This window comes from Eutrigla gurnardus (genome assembly GCF_963514095.1).
Source record: "Eutrigla gurnardus genome assembly, chromosome: 14".
NCBI lineage: Eukaryota > Metazoa > Chordata > Actinopteri > Perciformes > Triglidae > Eutrigla > Eutrigla gurnardus.
Genome location: NC_139937.1, coordinates 18,164,150 through 18,174,279, shown reverse-complemented (window position 1 = coordinate 18,174,279; position 10,130 = coordinate 18,164,150). Strand labels below are relative to the sequence as shown.

At 44.0% G+C, this 10,130-nt stretch overlaps 1 protein-coding gene across 1 annotated transcript; it reads left to right on the top strand.

The window, feature by feature from the left end:
* The first annotated feature begins 660 nt into the window (after positions 1-660).
* On the top strand, positions 661-9,927 carry dedd1 (death effector domain-containing 1). The gene is made up of 7 exons (XM_084026349.1): positions 661-737; positions 1,075-1,266; positions 1,399-1,886; positions 1,998-2,126; positions 2,335-2,469; positions 7,982-8,356; positions 8,669-9,927. The coding sequence occupies exons 3-7, from the start codon at positions 1,403-1,405 to the stop codon at positions 8,680-8,682; spliced, it is 1,137 nt and encodes a 378-aa protein (XP_083882475.1). The 5' UTR covers positions 661-737; positions 1,075-1,266; positions 1,399-1,402; the 3' UTR covers positions 8,683-9,927.
* The last annotated feature ends 203 nt before the right edge of the window (positions 9,928-10,130 follow it).

Below are 10,130 nucleotides of genomic sequence, written 5' to 3'. Positions count from 1 at the left end.
GCATGGCAGGCAGTGTTTTCCACCTATTAGCAAGGCAACACTGCCCCCTACTGGATGATGCAAAAAAAACAAACACAGTTTAGGATTTTATCAGTGTTTCATCGTGAAGCAGATTGTTTGCCATGCCATTTGTATGCAGTTTGTCCTTTTAAAGTAGTTTGTTATAGTATATTCTAAAATAGATTTCTATGTATGACGTGCTGGTTCACGGATATGATGTGTGGATGTTATTTGACTTGTTTAACGGAAGCGCACACTATCGCCGCCTATTGACCGCAGTAGGGACTAGCCTTCTTCTGTTTTTGCTCCAAAGAGTTCACTTTGATTGATCCGATCTAAAAATAATAATTGTAATTACGGTTTTTCATATCGTCGAGTTTGAAAAAAAAAAGAGAGAACATTTTAAAAAGTTTAATCATTTCACACTATTGCCATAAACATTTTGTGTGAAATGATTAATAAATAAATACAACTTTAAAATATGACAGGCCATCATTTTAAGAGGGTGACGACATGTGTTTATGTCACATGATCTGAGATCGGCTGCGTGTTTTTCAGTTGAGGTTTTCACGTGGGAGCTCGTGGACCAAATTTGACTGCAGATCAGTGGAATGAAAACGTCACGCAGCAGGCGGAGAGCTGTGATTGGCTAGTTTCTGTGTTGTTGTGTTAACCGTCGGCACGGACCGGTGCTGCGGCGGTAGTTGTCAAACCGTCCGACATGAATAACTTGGGACGTGAGTTTTCAGCTACATTAAACGTTTAAAATAGCTCTTTCGAAATGTATGGAACACTTTTACACCCGTTTGTATTCACGTCATCGTTGGGGGCCCGTTGCGTGCAACGTTAGCTAACAAAATGTTAGCTAAAGGCAAAACTAGGAAGTAATAACGTTAACGGTTTCTATCCATCACGGCAATGCATGACGGTGAATATCTGTTATACGTGTAATACGACACCGGGGTTGGCACTAGTTTTTAATAGTCATTAAGCTAAACAGTCGTTCGACGTGGATTTTAAATGCTTAAGTTTTGTTGTGTCCCCCCCCCCCCCCCCCCCCCCCCCCCCCCAAAGGAACGTGATGACGTAACAAGCCAGGGGCGTCATTTGCGCCCCCAGCCGCGTTTGTTGCTGCTGTCTGTCTGAGGGACGCCAATTCCCCGTTGACTAGTTCCCTCAGGTTAGTTCTTCAACGACGGGAAACGAAGCACATTCACAGCCGACAAAAAGTTTGCATCGACGGCGTCCAGCTGACAGCGGACACAGGTAGGACTGCTGAGCTGGCTTGTTGTTGGGTTATTCTGTTGTTCTTTAAGCCAGTTAGTTCACTTCTGAGTGTGGCTTGCCGTCCGCGACTGCGTCTAATGTTTGCATTGTTTGTGTTTCTGTGCTGGGCAGACTCATGGCCGCCGTTCATCGCCCAGGGTGTCCACTCAGAGACTCACTGTACTGGGACGAAACGGACTGCCACAGCTACTATGGGATGTTGTCCCTCCATGAGCTCTTTGAAGTGGTTGGTTGTCAGCTGACGGAGACTGACGTCGAAGTGTTGTCGTTTCTCCTGGATGAAACCTATCCCGCGCCACACCCTCTGGACCCAAAAGGTTGGACAGTTGCTCCCTGCGAAGGCGAGCCAGATGAGCCAGATGACCCGGGCGTCACCCCGAGTCCTGAGCTGCTGAGGGCCTGGATGCGGTTAAAGCCTCACGGCTCCCAGCATCCATTCGCGGCCTCATGTAAGCCCAAGAGTGGCCTTGAGCTCCTGTTGGTGCTGGAGAGGCGAGGATACCTCGGTGATGGGAGCCTGGAGCCGCTACTGCAACTGCTGCGTATCCTCACTCGCCATGACCTGCTGCCTTTGGTGTCGCACAAGAAAAGGAGGACAGGTGAGGACGGACAGCAGACATTTTGGACATTTTGAGATTGCTTTATTGCTCTCTATGATGGCCTGATAGTGCGGCGGTCATGTCTGCATTCCTCTCCTCCATGTTTTTCAGTGTCTCCAGAGAGAATTGGGCAGAGGTGTGGATCAGAGAACAGACGGTCGGTGTGCGCATCTGGAATGCAACACGGCGACAGACAAACACAAATACCTCTTCCATATTTCACACAGCATTTGAGAACCGGTAAGTGCACTCTAGTATAGTGTTTACTCACTGGAAGTATAGGTTTAAGTGTTTAAGAGGCAGACCTTCCAGTATCGGTGGTTACATTCCTTACGGTATGTAACACTTAACACCCCGCTTGAAGTCAGTATATCTGTCTTTTGGGGCATTTCTGAAATAGTGATGTTTGTTTCGTGCGAACAAACACATTCCATGCATGCCCTGTCAGGTGTTGACCCTCCTGTGGCCGAGCCTGCCCGGAGGAGGAAGAAGAGGGGAAACGGTTGGAGCCGCAGGCCCAAGAAAACAAACGGACAGGGCCCGCCACTGCCTCCGCCACCACGGCCACACAAAACATTCTGCAGTAAGTGCAGCCCCCAAAATTCTTAACCGTCTCTCTGCTTTAGCGTTTCATCTCTTGGCTTCCTATCTTCACCCTGCCATTTTCGCTTACAGATCATTGTCCTCTCTTTTTTTTTTTTTTTTACAATTCCGCTTCATTTTCACTCAATTACCACCACATTCACTGTTTTGTCTCCCTGATTCTGATGTCGTTCATCTATGCTTGAACCTCAGCTTGAGTCTGACTTTTCTTTTTTCAAATTATCATATCAGATAATGCTACAGAGACCATGTGCATCCAATGTGCTTTCACCCCTTGCAAAAAAAAATGTGCTAGGAGGCGATGATTCAAAATGTGTTCATTTGCTGTTTTAGTGTAAAAAGAAAAGTGTAAAGAAGATTTCAAGCTAAATATTGGAGAACTGATGAATTTGGTGACACGACCTGGGTATGAAGTCTGTCCCTGCTCCACAGGGCTAAACTATACTGTCTAATGCACTATGAGGTTTCTTGTGGAAGCACAGAACCAGACTTACTTGTTGGTGATGCTCCATTTTTGGTCGGACGACTCAATTTAATGTCTCCACCAGAAATTCAACACCTTCTTCACCGTGTGTGCATCGGCAACTTCAAATCAAAGTTAATTAGATCGGACTAAAAACCACAATTAATGAGGATATATGTAGAGAGAGAGTCTGTTTGTAGTATTAGAACTTGACACATCTTCACAAACATGGCCGACTACCTGTTTATTTGTCTTGGCAGGGATGTCTGCGTCTTCACTATAGAGGCACAGAGTACAGGTGTTGACAATGACACACAGCTCTGTTAATTTGACTGCAAAGTATGTTAATGAAAGCCCAGCAAATAATGATCAGTTTGTCGTTTAAGGATAGTGTTTGTATTTATCCTAGTTATCTTAACTGTGTCTGATTTTTCAGGAAATTGTCTGCTTAACATAGTTGATATTTACTTGAACTGAGTCCTATTTTTCCAATTTGAATCTAGCATTTTCTTAAATTATATCAAAACACAAGCTTTGTTTGTGCGCAAAGTTGCAATAGTAAAAAGCAAGAGCAGGTGGAAGCTGGTCCTGATATGTTTACAGCAATAAAAACAAAATATGATGGTCAATGATTTCATACTTAATGAGCTTAACTAAAGCAGAATTTATAACCTGCAAAGACAAAACATATGTTGGACGTGTTTGTGAAGGTGCCACTTTGTCCTCCTTGTGGGAAACCTTTTGGGTCCATCCTTTCCTCTCACACTATCTTCATTACAAGCGGTTGTTAGCATCTGCCCAATCAGCTCAATTCTTATTGGCTAACTGAAACTTCACGTACGCCAGCTCTGGAGTCTCGAGTAAAAAGACAAGTGCTTATTTTGACACGTGTCCTTTCATAAGGGCTGACCCCATACTCCATATGAGAGAATCTAAAATGACTGGCGACAGACAGGCGGGTTTAAAAAAAATGCCTGCGTAACCTTTTACTCCAGCAGTTCTGAGAAAATAACCCAACAGTGGAAGCTGCCGTGTCGTATCTCTGCGCCCCGTGTGAGCCCTGGGTGTGCGTTTGTCAAGAGGGAGCAGAGATGGATAGGGCAGTTCAGGCCAACGCCGCCCCCCCCCCCCCCCAGCTTTTAAACAGACCTCAAATACTCTTTCATGTCGAATTCATCCCTCCGATCATTTTCAGCAAAGTGTCTCAATTATACTGCCGACAATGACAACTGCTGTTACGAACGCCCGTAAGGTGGGCTCAGCGCTGGTTCTGTGCTATCTAAATGGGGTGCTTGAGAAGATCCTTACCTGGTTTAATGGACACACCTGACTCATGTTGTGGTTGGAGCTTAAATAACCGGTTTGGGAAAAGTGAGTGGGAGGGGCCTGGTCAAGGTAAGCGGAGTCCCAAGCATCCCACTTAGACACTTTACCTCGTTATATGGTTGAACTACAGTAAAGCTGAGCTGATTCACTTGTCGGTACTGCTGCCCTGACTTAGACCTGATGATAACTATATATTATAACTAGGACTAGTGAGTGCTGTGCCTGCTTGATGTTGAAAGAAACCACCCAGTTGACAGATGTCCAACCCACTTGTGCTTGTCTCCTTTCTCTCCTTTCTCTTTCTCTGTGTTCGCAGTTCTAAACAGACCGAGCTGTGTGTGTGTCAGGAAAAAACAGTGTCCTCACACACACTCTGAGGGAGAGAACGAGCTCTAAATGCTCAAACTACGCAAAAATGGTACAGAGAGTGATTTTTGTCTATGGGGAAAAGGAGAGAGCTCTGTTTCTCTCAACTCTCCACTCTCTTGGTCAGTCATTCAGCAGAAACACGGATCGATAAAGAGTTGAAGCTCTCCGTGCCAAGTGACTCCTCGTAAATGGGTACTTAAACTTTTTTTTTTTTTTGGAGGGGGGTGGAGGGCGAGATGGAGGATGCCGAGCGGGCTTGGTGTTTAAAGTGAGAAAATGAAAGCTGTGCCTCCTAATGTCCCGTCTAAGTGGATGTCTCTGTGTCTGATGAAGCGTGAAGTGCTCTGTAACCCTAACAAAATGACTATCATGGTGTTCCTGTGGTTTTAAATGGCCTCCTCCTCAGGACCGCCATCTCCACCTCCGTCCTGCACAGTACGAAATGGGGAGGCAGAAATGGAGGCCATCCATAAATACAGTAATTGCATGAAGGGCGGTTGTTTATCATAGCCGCGGCCCCCCCTCGCACGGTGTAATGATCCGAAAGGTCAAGCCGTTAACGGCGCTTTAACTTAACGTCTCACTGAGTCCATACTGAATATTGTATAAGGGTGCAAACAGCTCGGTGTCACGCAGGCACATCGATGCCGTTTTGACATTTTGTGATGAATCTAAATATGGAGAACCAACCTTTTCACTGCTGATTTGTGAATGTGCTTTCAAGGATATTGTACAACAAAATATTACAATCTTATTGTGCTGAAAAAATAATCTTAGTCATAGTTCCTTTTGCAGACTGCAGCAGGTTGTTTTTCGGCAGGATTGTTTTGGAGCAATATGAGGCCTGCTGCAGAGAAGCATCCCCATAACATGATGCTGCTTCCACCACACTTCATGGGGATAGTTTCATGTCTGCCGCTAAGCGATAATTGGCTTATGCCAAACACAGAGGACAACATAAAATTCAGAGATGTCTTGTACTTCTTATTTTTATTCAGTGCTTTCTCTGCATCCGTCTTAATGGTTGCGTGCAAGTGTCTCCCATCTGAGATCTTTCAGAGTTTTTATAAGCCTCTTGGTGGCCGTCTTCACCAGTCGTTGCACCAGCGTGCTCCGGACACATTACCATATTTTTTCATGATTGAGCGTACTGCACTGAACAATCCACTGTGAATCAATGTTGTAAAACAATAAAACATGGAAAAGGTGGACAGTCTGTGGTATAACGATGTACTTGTATCTGTATGTATATTCAATAGAGGTTATTTAATACATTCTAATAGACAGCGTTTTAATAATTTGTCGGTGTTATCCCTGTAAAATGTCTCTATGAACAAAAACATTTTGCCTTTTGTGTATGAGCAAATGTAAATTGAATGATCTCCATGGTGGAGTCTTATCCCCAACCCTGCATATTTTAAACGTTCCCTCAACCTCATCGATCAAGCGTCCCCCTTTGATCCAGACCTCTGTTGTTATAGTAATCTAATTACGGCCTAATGAAGCCTGAATGCAAATGCCAACGTTTGGTTATAGCTGTCCCCACAAATGTTAAGACATGCAAAATCAATGCCTGAATTCAACATTTGCATTTCTAATGTTGACATTTTCCAAACTTTATCCCCCCGGAGCCTCGTGCCAGTCCCCGTAGCCCCAAACAAAATATGAACGGAGAGGGGGTAAACGTGACTCTTTGAGTTGAAGCATTTATCGGTGGTTATAGCTGCCGTATAGTTAACCAGATGCAGACCTTGATGAACGTTTGGTCCTTTGCGCTTTCTTGAAATTATACTTTAACTGAAATTGGGGTCATTTTTTTTGTTTTCCCATCAGAGCTACAAGTACGAGCATGCTCAGTACATCCCAAATCCATGCATCTTCACCAAAACCTTACTATTTAAAACACGTTGGACGAGTGAAACTGTTAATGGAGAAGTGTTTAAATTAGTAATAAAAAAACAGTTTCCTTTCTTTTAGAATGCAAGATAACGTGGGGTGAGTGATATACAAAGGGTCATTCTTTTTTAATATTTTGGTGACACATTATTTATTTATTTATTTTGCAGTTGTTTCCTTGTTAAGATTTCACTTTTTAAAGGTACAGTGTCTAGGATTTTCAACCCTGTTCGCCATCCCATAATAACACAACTGTTAGTTTCAGGGGATTATACGCTAATAAAAATTGTGATTGATATTAAATATTATTTCTACTTATGGATCCCCCAAAATTGCTACACACTGGCCCATCGTGTCTCCTTTTTAAATGTTTGCTAGAGAGCAGCAAAGCTTTATAGCTCAAGATGCAAATTGCTTTATTACTGCTTGGGAAAATGTGCAATGAGACTTCAGTGAGACTGTGTGTAGTGGTGGTGTTTACCTCTACTAAAGGTGGTTTGAGGGGGGGGGGGGGGGGGACTGGATTTTTGTTGCAGCAAAAGTCGTCAGCAGCTGGTTTCCACTCGAAGCTCTGGAATAATGACATGGGGGACGATCCCAGCGGGGCTCTTACTCAGTACAGTATGTATCCTCCGATCTTTCTCGCTGCGCTATTGCATGCCCACCGATCCAGCAGCTATGTTGATCAGAATGAATCTGCCGCTTTTCTTAAACACACGGCTGGAACAACAAAAAAAACAACACTCCAGGGCACTGCTTACTTGCTGTCATTGCTGCTACCATGATAATTCGCTCTGGGTGTCAAGTTAATTTCAATATTTTTCTTTTTATCACTGGCAGGCATTTAGTTAGCAGCAGATGGATCAGTTTCCGAGGAAGAAAAGGGACTACATGACTGGTTCAGGTGCAGATTATTTCTCTTATTGTCTGGTTGACCTAGCTCCAGGGCCTCACACAATAACAGACTTAATTTAAAAAACCTAATTTATTTTTTATTGAGCTTTCGTCAAAAAAAATGTAAAAAACATTCTAGTCCAGTTTGTAGTCGGTTCATTTGTTCACTGCCTTCTTTCGGGAACTCTGCTCTTAAACCCTGTTTTTTTTAATCCCATGCACTAATGTAGCTAAATGAACTGTCTTCTAACGATTTGTCACATCCCTGTTTCTTTTCCCTTTTTTTTTTAATTTCATGACCCATCCCCTTCTGTCTGTTACCGTTCATGGGTCTCTCCAATTTGACTGTTCACTTCTTTTCACCTTTTCCCCCGTAACCTTTCCTTCTGAATCCTCATCCACCACTCCTCTTCTTTTTCTCTTGTTCCTAACTATATCTTTGCCTTTCCCTCATCATCATCAACTTCCCCCCTACCACACCGCCACTCCTATTTTCTCCTCCGCGGCTTCCTCCTCTCTCTCTCTCTCTCTCTCCCATTATCAGATATCCGCCTTCGTGTCCGGGCCGAGTACCTGGAGCACGACTCGGCGCTCCGGGAGGGAGTCTCGTCGGACAAGCAGCAGCCCCTGGAGCGGCAGTTTGAGTTGTTCAGCAAAGCCAACGCGCTGCTTCGTGCCAGAGGCCTGGGTTCCATCGTCTGCGACATCAAGTTCACAGAGCTGGAGAACCTGGAGGCCTTCTGGGGCGACTATCTGAGTGGCGCTCTGCTGGAGGCACTCAAGGGAGTCTTCATCACTGACTCCCTGAGGATGGCAGCAGGCCGGGAGGGAGTCCGCCTGCTGATCGCCGTGGACCAGGACGACTACGAGGAGGGCCGGAAGCTGCTGAGAGCCAGGAGAATGTTGTCCTCTAGTAATGGTGGGCGCAGAGAGACTCACTGGCCTGTATAGGCTGATAAGACTCTTTGGGGTGTATCGTATTAATTTTCTACAATGCAATGGTAGGGAATCCTATTATGCTTACAGGCAAATTCGGACATCTGCAAGGCCTCCTTTTGTAGTTGCAATCCATGCAATAACCACTAGATGGCAGCTCTCACCATTGGTTGTTTGTGTTCACAACCAGCCTTACATTTCAGACTCGTCAGTTTTTCATTGAAACATTCCCTTTAATTTGTGAAAGAAAAGTAAATAATGTATAAATGTGCTTTCCCTCGGGGTTCACGGACAGGTGCTACTTTGTAGGACCCGGATGAAAACGGGAGAGATCAAGATTTTTCTTCTTAGTCTCGGTGAGAACGAGAGCAAGGAAGCGAGCCTGTGCCAAAAGGAGTGGTAAGCCCTTCATATCAACCTTCAGTAAATAAGGTTAAGACAACTGATGTGCCTCAAATGATAGAAAATACCACAAATAACTACATAGTGTTGACTCATTCACATGCTTACTGTTAAGTTTGAGTCTAAACACACACGTACACAGATAAAATAGACCACAGTCGGAACTAATCAAGCATTTGTGGACCTCGGTTATGTATGAACTTTTGGGTTCCACTGTAGCCAGTAAATCCTGCTTCACCGTGGCCTGGTTTTCATTGGCTTATGGGACTTAGAAGAGTAATGATATTATTAATATAAACTGGCACTTTTTTTTTCTTCATTAAAGCAAATTTAAGGGACAAAGAAACACGCCAAAAAAAAGTTTCTGATCTTTAAGAAAACGTGAGAGAGAAGTGAGCCCAGATGGAAAAAATTGGGCTGAGCCGAGCCCACGCATATACACCTAGATAACACACACTGGGATTGTCGGCCCTGTGTGCCACGATAACCCGACTTGTGATTGCGGTGGTCAGTGGATACGGCAGTAGCCAGTAGATGACAGCAGTGATTAGGGCTAGGCCTCAGCAGACCATGGAAGATTCATCATCACAAGCTTGTCAACAGCAACTGGGATAATACAATGGTGGCTTGTGCCCGGGCTTCCAGCTAGGCCTCAGCAAGTGCTTCTCTCAGCAAGTAAAGCACAGGACAGTGCGTCGGTCAATAGAAGTGATGTTGGGGAGATCAAAATCAAAAGTGCACATCCCAGCTCCACTCAGCCCTGCTATGTAGGCCCAGTAGAGTGGCTCACGGACAGCTGTCTACTCAGCCTGCTGGCCTGGACTTCACTCATAGAAGACGATCAATAAGGCCCCTACTGTAAGTCCCTTCATACAGGCACGACTTAAGCAGGTAGACTGGCTACTGTCTGGAATTCAGGGCTTTCTGCGGGGCTAGGTAAAAGGAGGGGTGATATATTATTACTATTATTATTATTATTGTTATTATTATTGCTGCTACTATTCTGTTTTATTTATTGGAGGGAAAATATAACTGGGAACATTTTTGTTAGAGGAAAAAATGTATTTGGTATGCCAATTCTTTTTGTGGAGGTCCTGAAACATGATATATTATTTCTGGTGAATAATAATAAAGGTTTGACAGCTGTTTCTGCACATTGACCTTTATTGCATTAATAACTAAAATAATCATTTTCATTTTTGTTTCTGATGTCATGCAAGAGGAGCACATTTGAAAATGGCCTTTAAAAAAAAAAAAAAAAATCATTCCAAAGAATGAAAGAGACGGAAATGTGTGACAGGAAACAAGGATGCATACATTTAACATTTTGTTTACAGTGCTTGTTTTCCTCCGTT

Excerpts from the sequence above, each read along its gene's own strand:
- dedd1 (XM_084026349.1), top strand. The coding sequence starts at position 1,403 with ATGGCCGCCGTTCATCGCCCAGGGTGTCCACTCAGAGACTCACTGTAC. Across the intron at positions 1,887-1,997 it reads GCACAAGAAAAGGAGGACAG|TGTCTCCAGAGAGAATTGGG; the intron begins GTGAGGACGGAC and ends CATGTTTTTCAG. Across the intron at positions 2,470-7,981 it reads GCCACACAAAACATTCTGCA|ATATCCGCCTTCGTGTCCGG; the intron begins GTAAGTGCAGCC and ends TCCCATTATCAG.